At 39.1% G+C, this 19,599-nt stretch overlaps 2 protein-coding genes across 2 annotated transcripts; both read right to left on the bottom strand.

Moving 5' to 3' along the window:
* Positions 1-6,089: 6,089 nt before the first annotated feature.
* Positions 6,090-7,938, bottom strand: LOC134186197 (uncharacterized). The gene is made up of 5 exons (XM_062654114.1): positions 7,717-7,938; positions 7,619-7,652; positions 7,383-7,515; positions 7,160-7,317; positions 6,090-6,468 (listed from the first exon to the last, which is right to left on the bottom strand). The coding sequence occupies exons 1-5, from the start codon at positions 7,933-7,935 to the stop codon at positions 6,350-6,352; spliced, it is 663 nt and encodes a 220-aa protein (XP_062510098.1). The 5' UTR covers positions 7,936-7,938; the 3' UTR covers positions 6,090-6,349.
* Positions 7,939-8,038: 100 nt separating this feature from the next.
* On the bottom strand, positions 8,039-18,600 carry LOC134185385 (contactin-2-like). The gene is made up of 14 exons (XM_062653166.1): positions 18,153-18,600; positions 17,758-18,090; positions 14,292-14,741; positions 13,913-14,227; positions 13,673-13,859; positions 11,225-11,232; positions 10,842-11,180; positions 10,532-10,786; positions 10,146-10,460; positions 9,758-10,078; positions 8,873-8,979; positions 8,589-8,784; positions 8,417-8,523; positions 8,039-8,353 (listed from the first exon to the last, which is right to left on the bottom strand). Exons 1-14 carry the CDS (start codon positions 18,598-18,600, stop codon positions 8,039-8,041), a joined length of 3,696 nt encoding a protein of 1,231 aa, XP_062509150.1.
* Positions 18,601-19,599: the final 999 nt, after the last annotated feature.

Here is a 19,599-nt window from a genome sequence, read left to right as displayed (position 1 = left end):
ATGGATGCGAGGAGATACGAGAGTATGTATCTAGATGTTCTACTTGCAGAAGCTTCGATGTAAAGCAGCCCAATGAGTCTTTGATTAGTCACACTTTTCCTCTAAGACCATGGGCAAAAGTTGGGACTGATATTTTTCATTTTCAAGATTATGAGTACCTGATGACTGTGGACTATTATAGTTCTTTTGTGGAAGTCGATCGCCTGGAAAAGGCCACTTCAAAAGAAGTCATCAAATGTTTGAAGAGACACTTCTCACGGTACGGCATCCCTGACACAGTTGTCAGCGATAATGTACCGCAATATTCGTCTCAGGAATTCGCTGAGTTTTCCAGGAATTGGTCGTTTCAACATACCGTCACAAGCCCATACTATTCTCAATCCAATGGCAAGGTGGAAGGATCGATCAAGACAGTCAAAAGAATGATGAAGAAAGCCGCTGCAACAAGCAGTGATCCGTGGTTATGTCTATTAGATTATAGAAATACTCCAACTGAGGGTTTACAATCAAGTCCTGTGCAGAGACTAATGGGAAGACGAACGAAAACGAGATTACCAACCACAACAAGTTTGTTGAGACCTGAAATTCATGATGAATCGGAAGCTACTAGACGACAAAAGCTAAAACAAGCACATTACTATAACCAAGGGAGCAAGGATTTGCAACAATTGAAGGCGACACAGATATTGAGAATACAACCATCTGGACAACACAAGACATGGAGAAAAGCAATGGTGACTAAGCAAGTGGGAATAAGATCGTACGAAGTTGAAACAGAGGGTGGAACTTATCTACGACAAAATAGAAGACAACTACGAGCTACAACAGCACAGCTGATCCACCAGTAACACGAAAACAATCAGATGCAGTGACCAAATCTATTCCAACTACAGAGTCTATCATTGCACAACCAAGACCACAATTATAGCAGAAGCCTACCACCACCAGGAGCGGAAGAACAACCAGACCTCCTAAGTATTTGAAGGATTACGTAACAAAGTAACATATACTTTGGTTCACTTGTTTTTTTGTTTTTTTTAAAGAAAGAAAGATGTATGGTAATTAGTAGAGTTATTGATATTGATCACTGACTGTAGAGTAGAGTGTGTGAACACAACGTGAGTAGTAGTGCTGTACGCTAGAGTAAGTTGTATACCAAGAGAGTAACACATATACGATACACTCCTAATGCAAAAATCCCTAACCCTAATGCAAAAAAACCCCTACCCCTAATGCAAAAAACCCCTACCCCTAATGCGTGATTATTCTTATTTTAGCACGTATCACGCGCCATATTATTCTGGATCCTTCGTGCAACCGGGATCCGAAAGATTTCTTGCAAACGGGATCCGAGCCGCCTGCTGATACCGACCGCTTCAACCTTTTCATCGATAACAAAGCAAAGTCTCTGTACGGCCGCACTCTTTACGGCGACGCGGAGGATTCCATTTGCATGCATAATGCCTTTCACTGTGCCAAATGCACCGAAACATGTCATAGATCGCTTTGCAACTATTTTTTGCAGACTCTAAAAAATAAGAGAAGATAACAGAACAAGTTTGGAGTCGTTGCTTTGTTTCCTCGCTTTACTACAAAAAGGATCCCGTTTGCACGAAATTTCCAAACTTGCTCTGTTGTCTTCTTTTATTTTTTAGAGTCTGCAAAAAATAGTTGCAAAGCGATCTGTGACATGTTTCGGTGCATTTAGCACAGTAAAAGGCATTATGCAAATGACGACCTCCGGGTCGCCGAAAGAGTGCGGTCGTACAACTGCTAGCCTCGGATCCCAGACATTTCTATACGTACGTACGTACAAACAAGGCGGGGAAAAAGCAAGAGTGGGCGGGAAGAAAGAAACATCCCGCCCACTCTTGCCCTTTCCCCGCCTACTCTGTGTTTGTGTAGAAACGTCTGGGATCCGAGGCTATACAACTGCTAGAGTAAGCGCAGAGACTTTGCTTTGTTATCGATGAAAGGTTGAAGCGGTCGGTATCAGCAGTCGGCTCGGATCCCGTTTGCACGAAGGATCCAGAATAAAGGATGCACAGGACCAATTTGCTAGATGGCGTCTAGAGCTAAATTAATTAGAGTTAACCTAGGTTAGAAACGTCGTGTGAATGCACCCACTGCTGATCAATCGTCGTGCATCCACAGGCTCGTGAGGTTGCTCTTTAACGACGACTTCGTCTTGTCTTTGGTCCGCTGCCATCGGTACATATATGAATGAATCAAGCGTTTCGACTAGCGACCACTTCTGACACCATGTAATGTGTGCACCTAGGAGAGAATGTATTGTCTTACGATGTCCCTACTCTCTGTTCGCGTTCACTGTGTATTTACAAAAATCGCTATAACTCCTGTGTTCTTCGTCTGTAAACGACGATCTTGGCATCATTCGAAAGCGCAAGAGCCCGGATTTCTTCTAGACGCTAAACATAGCATGTAAATAAGACACAGCCAGGAGGATAAGGTTTTTGCATATCAAAGACCATTCATTAGTCTATTAGAACGTTATGGTTACGACATGATTACAGATAAGTAGGCACGTAAGCAGATGCCACGTCAATTACTTTATTACTATTAATTACTCTAGTGCAGAGCTTCATGCGATCATGATCAGCAACGCTTGGTCGTGTTCGTCTGGACTTGGCTGGTCAATGTAACATCACTATCGACTGCCGTCACTTCATAGTCGTTATCTATCTCATTTGTGATGATATAGCTCTCCACGATGTCTTTCCTGCATTCCATCTTTTTCTAGAAATTTTCTTCTTTTTTTTTCTACGTGTTTTGCAGGTATTGTAAGTCACAGTAAAATATGTCGGTGCCAGTAACAGTAAACCGGAGTCACAGTAAACAAGCTATTGATTATGGCGTGCCATTTGTGTCAAAATTAGACAATGAGATGAGGCGATGAAACAATGAGATGAGGCGTGAGACAATGAGATGAGGCGATGAGATCATGCGATGAGACAATGCGATGAGGCGATGAGACCATGCGATGAGACCATGCGATGAGACCATGCGATGAGACCATGCGATGAGACCATGCGATGAGACCATGCGATGAGACCATGCGATGAGACCATGCGATGAGACCATGCGATGAGACCATGCGATGAGACCATGCGATGAGACCATGCGATGAGACCATGCGATGAGACCATGCGATGAGACCATGCGATGAGACCATGCGATGAGACCATGCGATGAGACCATGCGATGAGGCGATGAGACTGTAATATGAGATTGCAATATGAGACTGCATCAATCAATATGAGATTACCGCATATTACCGCAGATTACCGCAGATTACCGCATGCAGCTACGACACAACTTCACGGATTTGCGTACAATGATAGTTAGCGTGCACACATCTACTTACGTCGTCTACTTCTTAGGTGCTTATAGATGGTGGATTTTTCATGATGCACTCCATGGCCTACTAGTAATTTGGGTGTAGTCAACGAGGTCGAGTATGCATTGAAAAGTTACCAGTGCAAAACAACACGAGAGCGCAACTGTGAAATCAAAAATAGGAAAATAAAATTTTTAAAGATACAAATAGAAAATAAAAATGCTATTTAAAAATAAAACGTAATATTGTACTAACATTTTAAATTTTAAAAATACTATTGTTAGCATTAAATTAATTTAAATATTGCAATGAGAAGAGGCAATGAGACAATGAAATGAGGTGATGAAGTGAGACTGCAGTATGAGATTACTAGATGAGGCCATGAAGCTACATCGTTATATTTTTCTACTAAAATTTATTTGAAATTCTAATTGTAGTTATAATTATTCTTTTCAATAATTATAATTATAAAAGATAATGATAATTAGATTTCTACGCTTGTGCGTTTGCTCCAAAAACCAAGCGAGTACCGGCTTTTACGCCCACAGTTTTAGACTACGCACAAATAGCTAAAAAACATGCTGTATCTTGACACTCGCTGCAGCTCACTCTATTTCCATACAATTGCACGTCCGTATGTCTGAATTATTGCCTCTCGGGAAATCCCCTATGAATGTTAGATAGATAGATAGATAGATAGATGTTTTCTCTAGGTGTCACAAGATACATTAACTAGTCTAGGAACGCTTCCTACATGCTAATAATAACCACAGCCCTCATATTCCCAGAATGAACTTAGACGTATAATCTCACGGATTTTCGCACCGTAGTCAGCGTGCACTCTCTTCGTTGTCTGAGCATGCGATGTCTGCTGTTTCTCACTCAACGTATTTGAGTGTCTACGAGATATGGCTCGCGCTAGCAACTGCGGGTAACTTTCTATTTACATTTAGTGCGGAGAAAGAAATTGCATCCAAAGGCTATTTTAATATTCATAATTTACGAGAATTGGATGGATGGAAAGATTGAATCTATTTGCAAAGTAAATGAATATTAACTAAGAGATTGAACTGCAACAGTGTTCGCTTAAAATCGTTATTCTTCGTGTGAATGCTGCATAATAGCACGTACAGCAGATCGAGACAAGGTCATTTATGAACTTGCAAGATCTTTAGAGGCCAAGAACGAGAAAGTACTTGGCGGTCACGCTATCAATGCAATAGAACATTTTGAAATTAGCCTAGCAAACGAACCTCATTTAGAAAAGCATCAGTCAATCAGCGAGTTTTTCTCTAGGATCAACAAAGAGATTCAGAAGTGCACCTTGACTTGACGCGTACTAAGAACATGCAAGGCCTTGACCCAAGTTCATGCGTGAACATGACGTTTGCCAAGTACGCGCAAGTAATTGAAACTCCTTGCAAGGTCTTGGGCAAGAACTTCAACCCGGGCGGGGAGTGTCCTACCCTCCTAACAGATTACCGAACAAGTCAATAATTATTATTCAGTCATTGCTATAGGCATAGCAGTGTATACATGTATATAGATACCATCAAACGTGGAGGAAAATCCACGTAAGCAGGGGCGGCGGAGCCGGGGGGGCTGGGGGGGCTAGAGCCCCCCCCAACTTTATCAACTTTATGCTGTAGAATTTCTGCTTTCTGTAATGTTTACCCTTTCAGCCCTCTCAACTTTCAACTCGCTCCGCCGCCCCTGGTAAGATCTTTACTTATAAACGTCCACCAGCGGGGATTATCATACCGAGAAAGGAATGTAGTAGATATTAATTTACACTTTCACGATACACTCTTGAGCCGGAACGTTGAGGGAGGAACCTTCCTGCCTCTAAGCATTCCCATGTCGACAATTATTAATACAAATCAAAGGCAATGGCGTTTGATCAAGGCGGTCCAATTAATTAAGTTAAATATGTCCATTACGTATACAATATATAAGCTCTATCATATTGAAACTCGTCGTTTCATTCTGACATTGCCAAAGCTGCACTGCTCTACGATATGTAGTGCGGGACTATACATGGTGTCAGGAGTGAGATAAAGCAGAGAAAAACCTAATTGCCTCATCTTTCGCATATATTTTGCTGCAAACACCTCTAACACAGCTGAAATTGACACAGTGTGTTGATTACAGATTATCATGCATGTAATATACTGTACGTACTTTAATGTCTTATGTCATTTTAATAGTTGATTAATAACTTATTGTATTTGTTATTATGTCTTGATGAACGTATAGTAGTTTTGCACCAGGTGTTTTAAGTGCAATGAGATAGTAATTACTGACAAAGATATACAATTCAGTAGACGTTAATTGCGTCCGCAATATGCTACATTCTATACATAAGTTGGTTTCTAAAATAGATGATGATGTGAGAACTAACTGTGAATGAACAAGCTGCATGGCAACTTTTTAATGCCGCACTGAAGGCTGCCACACATCCCAACACATTGAGTTGACACAGTATTGGATGCAAGTTCATTCTTCTTCTAGTATACTTCCGTCACTCTACCAGCTGCCACTTTTGAAAAAGCAAATTAGCACTGATTTGCAGTAAATAGATCTTCATATATATAGAAAGTCAAATAAATAGTATGAATTTAAAAAACTGACGTGTTAATTAGTAGGAACTGACCTCATGCATCATGCATGCAGCCGCACATGCTTCAGACTTTTATCAACTGTATAACAGTATATAATGTCGTCCTTTGTCTGCAATATCCTCTAGGGAATTCCATGGCTTCTATACTCTATTCCTCAACCACACGTACAAAGGCACATAGAACCAAAGGTTCTAATAAGAGCCCTGCAGCTAAATGCGCGGAAATACGTAGCTACAAACACACTAACAATTAATGACCAGATCAAACATAGAGTCAGAACACAAACACTATCAAATGCATTTGATCTAAACCTAAACAAGCCATGGCCACAGTTCATTACCAGAGAGTTCTCTCAATTACTACATTGAGATTAAAGTGCCGATTCGCCATCGATACTCTCATACAATGGTTCCTCGTGTATCCTGTTGTGCTGACCTGCGGCGCTTCCAACCTCTTCATATGCACGTGATTCAGCACTGCTGCCTGCACCTGTAAGAGCAAATCTGATGTACTTATCCACAATATCATAAAGTAATTCTCTGATACAGGTCAGTACTACACTTGAGTGTCCATATAGTTATATGAATCTTTGATTCAGTGACACATACAAGACATGCATGTAAATCAATAAATCTTAAAATTGTATATGCCTTACTCTGGTTAATAGAGCTTTCAGAGCCAATTCTCACTCCTTGCATTTTGCACCTTACGATACACCCTAGTCAAAATTGTGTAGTCACGTATGGCCACTAAATCTTGTAGCTAGTGTTCTATCACAAAACATTACTAGCTGTAGTAACGACCTGTTATATCTCTGACTGCAAATTATTAAACCCTGAAAGACATGAAGTCCTTCTACCAGACTAACTAGACATGAGATGTTGCCTCAGTTTTAAGATACGACTAATGTATTGTCTATAGCCCCATAGATTCACACAAGCAATTAGACATATGAATGCTCTTCATGATTGAGAGGATAACAACGACTAATTTGTATACTTTCACTAACTGCATGCTGATAACCACAGTCTTATATTAGAGTCTGTCGTTCTATATGTACACATGTTTAACAAAAATAGGAAAACAGTTATGGAAAAACAATGCCATAAATGAGCAAAATCTTGATAAGTTGTACATTATGTACAGAGTTTGGAATTTCACGTCATGTCAATATTCTCACCTGTAGTAGTGTATAAGCTATTAACTGTCATTATCTCATTGCTTTTCTTCAAACGTTCTCTTGTTCCAGATGTTGCTTTAGAATTGCTAATGACGGTATCATATCTTATAGCCTCTGATTTCATCTCATTTCTATGTATAGTGCACCTGTAATTCTTCCTGCATGTCACACATGTTAGCTTAGAAGTTAAATATTACAAATATTTGTAACTTAAATATTTCACCTCAGAAAAACAAAAAGTATGATGATTAGCACAAAAATGATGACACTTAGTGTAACAGCAACTGCAATGATCAGCACAGAATTTGATGATCCTCCAGATGATGACGCATTCTTTGCAGATGCAGTTGTGTACCCTACATACAAACAAATAAAATTACGTGCAATTTAACCTAATCAATAACCAAATACAGCTTAACATCTATAACTAGTATGTATACAGTATAATAATTGTCTCACTTGTAGCCTTACTGACTGATGAGAACTCCTGCACCTATTATGCACAAGAAAATTGCAAACTAATTAGTAAATTACAATAAATATTAACCAGTACATACCCCATCATCTCCAATCCCAATGACGCGGATATAAACCAGATATGACTGCCCTGGCTGTAGTGGTCCATTTGTGTACTCTATACCTCCAGCAGACACCACTGAGCCATTTCCAATTACAAACTGACGTCCGCCTATGTTCTTCTTGTAGTAATCATATTCATATCGAGCTGCCACATACCAGATCCTACTCTTGTCATATGGTTTAATAACAGGCGGCATATTATCTGCCTCATCACCACCAGATCCAGTCACATCCTCGTGCACAATAAAATCAACATACCTATAGACAACCAGTCAGATTAGAGTCTCACGTGCAATTTGCTTAAAACGTATAGCAGCACTTTATTGGACCATTGGAATCATCAACAACACTTGGAGGCACCAATGCTATAGTTGTTGCCGATGATCTTGTGTCACCAGCTAATGGTTTATCTGGTTTAAGTGGAGAAGACCGAAGAGTTTGCACTTGAATAACGTTGCTACGCAAACTTTCTGGTTTGAAGCTGGCATTGTTTGTAACTGACATGTATATGAAGTATGTTGTGTATGGACTAAGATTCATCAACGTGTATGTATTTTGACTAATGGGAATGTCAGAAGACGTGTCATACTGTGATCGATCAATGCTATAGTAAACCTACACACAAACATCAAAGGTACAAACAGTAAATATATAAACTAAACATGCCTGTCTACTAACTGTGTAAAAGTGAATGATGTCATTTGAGTTCAAGAGAGAATCCCACTGAATAGAAACTGAATTTGACGTCACACTTGAATTTCTCACACGCTGAGGTGGAGTTGGTGCTGGATATACAAAGACAACCAATACATAGTACCAAGTGCTATCTGCTAATTTAATAACAACTTACTTAATGCCAGTGTGCGTACTGTAATCATGTTACTACGAAAACTTTCTGGATTAGACTTTGCGTTATTCGTTACTGTCACATATATTTTGTAAACAGTATATGGTTTGAGGCCCGCCAAAGTGTATAAGTTTTCACGACTCTCAAGGTCGGGACTCTTGCTGTACGGAGCATCATGATCACCAATACTGTTGTAAACCTGCACAGTAAAGTTTAAACAATCAATTGCAGTCATGAGCATGTATGCACATGAATTTGTGCATCTACTCACACACAACTTTGCTTACAGTGTAGTACTGAAAAGCCCCATTAAAGCTAATAGGCCTGTCCCATTGTAGAATAATTGAACTTGCTGTCACACTTGAATTTCTCAAATTCTGAGGTGGATTCGGTGCTATATCAAGAGAAACCAGTAATAATAAATTAAAGCTATACTAAATATTGAAAGTAAATGTTACCCTTTCATAAATACTAAAGCCAAAAACCTGTAATCTGCCATCACTTTTCCTCACTGTCAACTACGTCAGAATTTTAATCTCTTTAGAGAAAACATACAGTTCTAATGCTCTAGAATAAACTGGTGTACATAATACAATGTGACCAACCAAAGGACTGAGGCTCAACAGGTAGCCAACCAATTTTCAAATAGATCATGATGAATTAGACATTCTCCTTTCATATCAATTGCATGACAACACCAGATAGACGAAAAGCATTTACAGGTTGTCTGCTGTTGTGTAGTACAAGTTTGTTTGTCAAACATGTACTGTACACTATTGCTGCTTATACAAATCTTCTACAAACCATACCTACATGCCTACCCTGGCTACAATTATGCAACGCTACTTTTCAACGAAGATTTTGCAAATGAAAACATCCATTGCCTTCAAACTGCTTTACATCCCAATAATTGGACTATCTATGCTGCCAGAAAGCTACTTAAGTAACCTAATGAGCAACAAGTAACCACTACTAACATGCATTACCAGACAATCAAACAAATGTATTTGCTGATCTTTACTACAATAAAGGCAACTCTGACAGATAGCTGTGCTAATCAACTAGCAATAAATATAACAAAGAACATACTTGTCGTTACTGTAATATACTTCTGCCTGCATACCTATATTTTCAAAATAAATATACCAAGCCAAATCATGATAGAAACTTACCATCTTCTGATGTGTTGGCAACAATGGCAGTACTTCTTTGTCCTTCCAACACCTTACCATCATGAGACCGAACGTTCACTGCTACCACCTCAACAATGTATTGTGTAAATGGAGTGAGCATTGTCAAATTGGCCAAAGTGGTTGTTACATTCAGTCTCTTGTACCCATCCACATCTCTCACTTGACGAACACCAATTGGTTTGTAGTGAACAAAGTAATAGCGAGGAACACCATTAGGTGTACTAGGAGGTGACCAAGACACAACAAACCAGTGAGCAGAAGCATTTCCTGATAAACTCACTGAATTAGGAGAACTGGGATCTAATAAATACAGCAAATCACACAATCACAATACATAATTAAACCCCTTAAATTAGAAAAACTTTACAGCCTTCAGCAGTAGTCACAGGCACCACATTAACAGATGCCAAACTTCCAGGTTCATAGCCATGCCTGTTGCTTGCTGTTGCTCTAAATCTGTACTTTGTAAATGGACTGAGACCAACAACAACAAACGGATGAGGATCACTAGCACTGAATTCTCTTTGTTCCCACTGCATGTTGCCGGTGCCACTATCCAACTGATATTCTATGCGATATTCAGTTACACTTGAGTTTCCATTTTCGGGACAGTTGACTGTGACATTCACTTCAGAGTCATTATAGCTTTCAACTGACAACACAACACATCTCTGTGGAGGACCTAAAACACACCACATATAGTTAACCAAATGACCACAAATTTAAACAGCTAAACCACTAAAAGAACGTTACCTTCAATTGTCAACTGTACTGATGCAATAGTGGACCTACCACCAGCCTCAATAATGTTATTAGCAACACATGTGTATGTCCCTTCATCCTTAAATTCAAGTGATGTTAATTCCAGAGTAGATCCTGTTGCACTCTTGCCTCCTCTCCATTCATAATCTGGAGAGGGATTACCACCAGCAGAACAGTTTAATGTGATACTTTGTCCTTTCACACCCACTGGATTGGGTGGTATAATTTCAACAAATTCAGGAGCATCTAACAACACGTCACTCTTAGCAATGCACCATAAAATGTTACCAAAGCAACTCACATTTGACATCAACTGAAGTAGCTGAAGACATATCACTAGCACCATACTTGTTAAAAGCCCTGCACTTGATTATTCCTCTATCTGAACGCTTCACAGATCCAAATTTCAATTTCCCAGTAAATTTGCCCACACCATCATTATTCAACGACTTTGTTACTCGAGAGTCTAATACAATAGCTGAATCAACTCCATTCTCTTCTCTGTACCATCCAAATGTAATGTCTCCACTCAGACCAGAATACTGTGAAGCTGAGCAACTTAACTCTTGCACTGACGACTCATCAAAAGAAACTTCTGTAATCTGCTCAGCTGTTGGTGCACCTGCAATCATATCATAAACTTTAATAGATAAAACAGTAACAGACATTAGTACAACACAACACGTTCAACTCTGTGATAATGATGACATGGATCAATTACACTACATGTGTAAATGCCATCATGTAAGAGACCATCCCAATAGCACGTAGTTTCTGAGCCAGTGTACTATACAGTGTACGACAAATTGCTTCATCTCTAAGTTGTCCCCGGCAACCATACGTAAAATTTTTAGTTGCCCGGTCATTACTCTGGTAGCCCATAAACTAAATCCATAATCACTATTGCTACGGTGCTATAATTATTTATGAAAATATATATGTATTTACAGACAAGCAAAATACAGCTAACAAACAAATAGACTGTGTCTGACAGACAAACAGTGCACATAACTCTTTTACATTTTATCACGTGTATTAACATTGATGTATTAACTTTGATGTATAGAAGATGCAGTGACAGGCAGACAGACAAAAATGCAGACAGGTCGACAGACAGACAGACGACTGAGTGCAGACAAGACAAGTTCAAAAATTACTGGACGACTCGATTGTGATGCAGCAATGCAATGCAAGAGTGTTACTGCAGAAGATGAGCGGTGTCCAGTGTAGTGGTGACTCAGTCGATGCTATTCGTAACTCTGTTAGCTTATTGTCAGCTGATTGACTCTTAGATAGTTAGAGACCTCTTGAGTCCAATTTGTCTTACAACTTGCTGATTTTTAGCATATTGTAAGTGTAATAATTATTAGTCTTGTATACGAAATATATGTATTGACAGACACACAAACAGACAGACTTATAGACGTTCCATAGAAAAGGGATCGCATGATCCCTTTTAACCAATTAGTAGTTAAATATATATTGTATTTAGCTGTTTTCTCTTGCTTTTATTGTCATAGGTCAAACGTAGTTAGCCATTTGCTATTGCATCCTAAGTCAAAATACGAAAAATGTATGTATCGACAGACAGAGAGAGAGAGAGATTACACAAATACATAACAAGCAGAACTACAAACAAAAGGCAGACTCTACAGCTAAGTACAAGATAAGCAAGTCAGAAAAAATAGAAACACCAGAATCCAAAGAAGACCAAGAGATGATGACAGAATCGATCCAGCCTTTTGTTTGTAGTTCTACTTGTTATGTCTTTGTGTAATCTGTTGTTGTAGTTGTGACACTGTTACTTTAATTTCACATGTATTAGCTTTGATGTATAAAAATATATGAAGATTAAACAGACAGACAGACAGACAGACAAACAGACAACCTGTGAGAAGCAGACTTGCCACTCTAAACTGACAGTTTTCATTTCCTTGGACACAGACGGGCAAATGATTTGCAGGACCATCAGAAGGGTAAAGATAAACAGGACTCTGCAACAATAGCTGAAATCCTGCCCATCATAATTTTAGGATTTGCAGCCATTGTCTTAATTAAAGAATAGAGTAACCAAAATAAAGATAAAATGCTTGTCTGCAATTTTCAGATTTGAGTACTTCTATGTTACAAGCAAGCATGCAAGCACAAGCATAACTAACAGGAAGAAGTAGCATGGTCTTGACACTACAGGTCACGCCCAACCTGCCAGTAATTAATTAGGAAAGAACACACAGATATCTGATCTGTCATCTATGACACCTAAATGCTCTCAGTAGGTCTGCAAAACGGTAGACTTATCTATAAGTAAGTTTACTAACCAAGGTCCCTTTACTTAAAGTACCTCTCTAAACTACGCTGCTAGTTAACACCCGTGATATAACAATGAAGGCATGCTTGCTTAGGAAGGAAAAGTCAAGCTGGTAGGTAGGGTAGCTGTCAGCTAGTTGTCCCTGGGCAACCACAGTTGTTGCCTGGACATATGTTTGGTTGTCCCGAGCTCTTGGGCAACGATTTGTCGCCACTGCTATATCGGTTACTGTACAACCCGTACGTATATCTGGCCATTAATTGTGACATAGTGTACAGCCCAAAGACCGTATTGCACAATTTTATGATGAAAAAGTCAATGCATTTTATTGCAACTGTGTTTGTATACATATTTCTGCCTTTATTATTAGCTTTACTTGTGCCACTTCATGGTGGTTTGAAGTTATACTGCGTTATGGTGGAACCTTGACACTCAAATTCCAAGAGACCCTTAGAGCCTAAGGCTCCTTTGCTATATCAAGGCTTCATATCATGCAAATGAAAGCACCTGGGACTCTGCTCACAATCAAGAAATGCGAAGCTAAACAATCTTACATGATTCTTCCATCTAACTGTGTCTGCATGGCTACAAACGGAATGATCTAATCGTGGCAAACATTGATTGATTGAGAAATTCTGTATGTAGCAGCCACATTGTTCTTCGTGCTCTCTGATTCTTTATTGTAACGGTTTCCTTATAAGCAAGTTCGTTACACCAACGGTCCTACGATGAGGATTGTATACAATTAAAGACATGATATCATGACTCTATAGCCTTGCAATATTGAGGATTCGTTGCTGTAATCAACAAACCTACATCTTTACCTCCATAACACACCAAGCACAAAAATCCCACCGTCCTTACATGGTGGTTGTTTGCTGTCACAGTTCTCAGTTGGCAACCCCACACAGTCCATTCCATTGTGTTGCTTAAGACGTGCTCGTGTACGAGTATGAGTTCCAAAACTACATGATGATGTACAATCTGACCATGAGCTCCATTCACAGTTTACTAGAGACAAAACATTTACAACACTAAACACAACTACGTTCCTGTATTTATACCATTGACGATCAGTGTAAATGACTTTGACACTATAGAGTCATCAGTTGCAGTATATTGGCATGTATACAGACCATTGGAAGAGGCACTAGCTGACTTGATGTAGAGCTTCGAAACACCATTCTCATACACAATCTGTGCAATTGAAGGTGGTACATCAATAGTCATGTTGTGCTTCCATTGCAAGAGAGCATTAAAGTTGGTCACATCAGGACTGACACCACAATCAATAGGATTAGAGTAATCTTGATTCTCATCGACTGCCACACTTGTTCCTTCAATATTCATATTATTGTCTTGAATAGTAATCTCCAACTCTACAACAACAAGACATTTTACTCTTCATTCAACACCTACGTATACACCACAACATCATCTAACCATAGTTGACAGCCACCCTACATACATGAAGAATGTGATTTGTCACTATTCTCTGTAAATTAATGTATCTTCCCCAAACTGGTGGACTGCAGCTAACATCTCGCCATATTACATTCTTGTGAGTAGAGTCATCATATGGAGCCTTTCCACAATTGTGGTTGTCATTCCCATCCTTTGTTAAGTTGTTACCAACATGGACATACACATTTTGACCTTTGTGATCATAAAGGATAGCTCTAACACGTGACACAAGATATTCCTTTTGCAAGTCAACTCGAAGCCAAGGATTCAAGGAATATTTTGTAGCAGCACAATCAGTACCATCAAGTGACTGTCCAGTAACATCTTTTGGATTGCCATCTATAGCCTTTGCAGCAACATAATCAGAACCATAGACTGAACTTATGGTCACTGTTGCTCCTAAACTAACAGCTAAATTGGTTGCCATACCTACATCACATAAACATTGCACATGAGCAACAAGTGTGACTTCCACAATAACAGTAATCATACAAGATGTGACTATGCAGATCTCAGTCGATGGTCCTGTACACGTCTGACGACTCATTGTAGCTGCTTGACTAATCTGCCGAGTTCTGGTGCCATTTCCACATTCAACACTACATGAACTCCAACTACCCCAACTGCAATCCACTGGAAACACAACACAAGACAGTCAATAAAATATTATTCATTCAACAACTTTACAACTATCACTACACAATGTCTTGTAATCATTACTTCAATAGCAATAAAATGAACGACGAGTCTACAGATGGCACAACAAGAACTCAACACTCACTATAACACTTAATTAAGTAAATCGAAGAACTTCCTATAAAAACTGTGCTAATTAAGTGTCCTGCACACAACTACATAGATCATACAAATTACTGGAAAGACCCGCCCTATGCGTGGTGTTTGTTTGCGTGAAGCACAATGTATTTCATTCAATGGAATAACAGAAACAGCTGTATAGATGAATCGTATTAGCTTTTACTACCAATGAACTTGCCTGCATGGGCAGCTAATAATAATAATGTTTTGACCTGAGTACATTGCAGCACCTCAAGAAAAACGTTTTGAGTCACTGATTGGTGTCATTGATTCCTGTGTGTGGTGGTGACTTCGATATATACCTACATGTATCTGAATGATTGTGCAGGAGGGAACACAACTTAAAGTTGTCCATGAGTGAACCCTGGTGTTGCAGGTAGAAAGATTCCCACTTTGCTATAAGTTTGACCTTGAGCTTTAATAGTGTGATGGAATATGCTAACCCCTTACTGGAAATAGACGTTCCAAAAATGTGAGATCACATAACAGATCAGGAAAAACAGTGTCATTGATGTTGCCAGAGACTACGCAATTTGTTGGAATTTCAACTGAAACTGGAGAATATCCTGCCCTAAAACATGTTCTCCAATATGTTTCAGCTGAATATACACGTTTGATTCAACCGAGGTGGGAAGACGATAAGTAAGTGTAGTATGGCATCAAGCAAGAGATGGCTAACAGAGTATGCAGATTACACTGTGTAAAACTGAGGGACGGAGCAAGGCATCGAAAGCTTTCTAGTATGTAGATCTATGTGGGGCTAGTTTGCTCACGACACCTCAAACCAGCATGGAAATGTGGAACACAAAGATTAGTGCAAAGTAAACGTGTTATCTAGTTCCAAAGCAAAACAACACACACACTAACTACAAATACGCTACCTTCAAGATTAATTACAAACTATTGCGTAAAGACAGCTGATGAATGATGATATTTTAGCAACTGCCCAACTGAAGACTACATAACTTAAGTTATATAGCAATTGCACAACCGCAAGCAACGGATAATTGATTGTCTGAATTGGATTGAGCACCCGATTCAGATAATTGAAAGCAAATTAAAATGCTGTATTAGTTTAAACAGTGCAATTTGCTTCATTTGTTGACAGTGGCAGTAACTGATTAAAGACTTGCTGCAACTGACATGTGACACCACCCCATGTATAGAATTGGCCATGTGTGAACAAGACTGGGACAGACATATTCAGGCGTTGTCCTTATGCTGACGATCACAGCAAAGGAAAGTTTGACTGGAAATTTTGCAGTAGACAAACAAAACAACCAAATCAGTTGTAATGTCAGCTATGAGACATATAAAATAAAACTTTCTAAAAGTCACGTGAATTTGCAAGGAGGAAGGCTTGAGTACTTACAATTTGTGTGGTATGTATGTGGATATGTACATATTTATCTGTGTCTGCTTAAACTGTGTCACCCTTCCAATGCAATCAAATTAGTCTAATCACAGAGTAGTATTCACATTTGGTCATATGTGGCTACCACAATGGACAAACAAGTAATAACGAACCGCCAACATTCAGACAGAGTTTTCACCAGAACAGTCTAATTCACGTTTGCAATCACAGGATCTAGTGGAACACGAACAACAGAAACCTACACATCTGCAATGGCCAATGTAAAGGCAATCATTCTTCCCGACTCACTAAAAATATATATACGACGTTGACACAGTAATATCCATGTCCCATGTATCTTGAATTTCAAAAATTTGACGACAGACAATTTGAGTGGTGTTACAAAATTTGTGGGCACATGAAATAATTACTTCGTACAATGTTAGGTAGAATTTTTCAAGTTGTGCATTTGCAAGCAAAATGGCATCTAATTAAGTTCGCAATAGCAATAAGTCAATAGTTACTTTAGAGGAATCATAACTGTAGAAGTGAAGGTAAAAACATATCTTCAGTTACCAGTGAGTACCTCTGGAAAGGAAGCATGCTAACATTCTCGTGCTCTTGTAATAATCATTAACCTGCAAACCACACAACCAGTGCAATATTGTAAAGATTTGGTGCAAGCACTTTTAGAGCTAGTTAGTGCCATGAGACACCTGCTGTGTAAGCATGTACCATGAGTGCAACTGTAAGTACCAAAAACTGTGTTGTCCATAAAGCAGTAGGTCTAATTAAATTAAGTTCAATAGCAAAGAGAAAACATTCCAACTCCAAAAACATTCCACCCCCTAACAAAAGTCAGAAACAGTATTGAAGTTGGTTTAGGAGTAGCAGTTTAAAGCTGTGCAAAACTCTCATGTTGTAAACCATTACATAGGCAGTAACTTCCACTCATTAGTAAAAAACAGAAGAGTGACACAGTTATTTCCCTGCAGATAAAACTACACTAGCAATGACTACCCAGCAGTCGATTAATGCCTCTCGTTTATGTTGGTCCAGATAAGAATAAAGGTGCCAGAGAGAATTGCAAACATAGTGGGATGGACAAACAAATAAACATACAGACAAACAAACAAACTGACAGATAGACAGACATAAAAATATGGCAGACAGACAAACATCTCGTCATTACAATACTATATTGCACAGCTGAAAACCACAAACAAACTCAAAGCATCCAGTTAACTATTATCATGCACATGTATGCAGTCTTACCCACAGTAACATTCAATGTAAATGACTTTGACACTATAGAGCCATCAGTTGCAGTATATTGGCATGAATACACTCCACTGTCAGAGGTACTGGCTGACTTGATGTAGAGCCGCTGCACACCATTCTCATACACCTGATATACACCAGTAGTCTGTACACTTGACGATGGTACATCATTGGTTGTGTTGTGTTTCCATTGCAAGAGAGCAGTAAAGTTGGTCACATCAGGACTGACACCACAATCAATAGGATTAGAGTAATCTTGATTCTCATCAACTGCCACACTCGTTCCTTCAATATTCATATTATTGTCTAGAATAGCAATCTCCAACTCTACAACAACAAAACATTTTACTCTTCATTCAACATCTACCTACACCACAACATCATCTAACCATAGTTGAAAGCCATCTCACATACATGAAGAATGTTACTTGTCACTATTCTCTGTAAATTAATGTATCTTCCCCAAACTGGTGGACTGCAGCTAACATCTCGCCATATTGCATCCTTGTCAGTAGAGCTGTCATATGGAGCCTTTCCACACTCGTGGTTGTCATTTCCATCCTTTGTTAAGTTGTTACCAACATGGACATACACATTTTGACCTTTGTGATCATAAAGGATAGCTCTAACACGTGACACAAGATATTCCTTTTGCAAGTCAACTCGAAGCCAAGGATTCAAGGAATATTTTGTAGCAGCACAATCAGTACCATCAAGTGGCTGTCCAGTAACATCTTTTGGATTGCCATCTATAGCCTTTGCAGCAACATAATCAGAACCATAGACTGAACTCATGGTCACTGTTGCTCCTAAACTAACAGCTAAATTGGTTGCCATACCTACAAACACCATACAAACACTGCATATAAAGCAACAAGTGTGACTTCCACAATAACAGTAATCATACAAGATGTGACTATGCAGATCTCAGTCGATGGTCCTGTACACGTCTGACCACTCATTGTAGCTGCTTGACTAATCTGCCGAGTTCTGGTGCCATTTCCACATTCAACACTACATGAACTCCAACTACCCCAAATGCAATCCACTGGAAACACAACACAAGACAGTCAATGGAACATTACTCATTCAACAAACTTTGCAGTTCAAATTATGATTAACTAATGATTACAGGCATTGTTGACAGTTTAGTGATAGCTCTAACGTTCACAGATAGCATAACATGCACTCAACAATCAACTAACAAAAGCTGTGCTACGTGGGCTGCATCCAACTATGTAGGCTATTCAATGACTCAGTGTTCAAAATAACTGTCAGACATCAAACATTTCTGTACACTTTCGACCTTTCTCCTTCCAAAGCTGCTACTGAGGAAACAATTTGTCTAGACCATTCACCATACTCGCTCAATTATTATCCCACAACTCAAGTAAGCCTCCATAGCTGAGACTCTAAGATTGTCACATTTCTTAGTGTTTAATTAGTGCTAATTGGCATTTTCCACAGTCACTGTTGGCTAGATTTGGTAATATTCAAGTTGCAGGCATGCCTGTTGACCATGGTAATTAAAGGTTTTAATACCGGCATACAAGATTAGGTTTCTATATTTTACTATATTTTACTAGTGATGGTTTGAAGCTCTAGTGTAGTAGTTAGATCCCTCCATTCATACATTATCTGTCATCAACAGCCTATTAGTAAGCGATTAGTTCCCATCATTAGATGGGGAGCAGAACGACATCAAAAATACATACCATACAATCCCCCCACCAGACAGACAGCCAACGACGAGCAAGTCTGGCTACGTGAGAACAGGTGCCTATATAATACAAAAAATTCTCACTGTCCCAGCCAACAACGACTCCCTTCATGTTA

This window comes from Corticium candelabrum, chromosome 10 (assembly GCF_963422355.1).
Source record: "Corticium candelabrum chromosome 10, ooCorCand1.1, whole genome shotgun sequence".
NCBI classification, from domain to species: Eukaryota; Metazoa; Porifera; class Homoscleromorpha; order Homosclerophorida; family Plakinidae; genus Corticium; species Corticium candelabrum.
The sequence above is the reverse complement of the archived record's forward strand: the minus strand, read 5'-3'. Positions and strand labels throughout refer to the sequence as shown.

Bases quoted from the DNA above. Each gene is read 5' to 3' on its own strand.
- LOC134186197 (XM_062654114.1), bottom strand. From the start codon at position 7,935: ATGCCGCCTGTTATTAAACCATATGACAAGAGTAGGATCTGGTATGTG. The intron at 7,318-7,382 runs GTGAAATATTTA...TGTGACATGCAG, and splicing joins ATACTTTTTGTTTTTCTGAG to GAAGAATTACAGGTGCACTA. The intron at 6,469-7,159 runs GTGAGAATATTG...TTGCTCTTACAG, and splicing joins TAGCTTATACACTACTACAG to GTGCAGGCAGCAGTGCTGAA.
- LOC134185385 (XM_062653166.1), bottom strand. From the start codon at position 18,600: ATGGCAACCAATTTAGCTGTTAGTTTAGGAGCAACAGTGACCATGAGT. The intron at 13,860-13,912 runs GTATAAATACAG...TTTTGTCTCTAG, and splicing joins ATTTACACTGATCGTCAATG to TAAACTGTGAATGGAGCTCA. The intron at 10,461-10,531 runs GTAACGTTCTTT...GGTGTGTTTTAG, and splicing joins AGTACAGTTGACAATTGAAG to GTCCTCCACAGAGATGTGTT.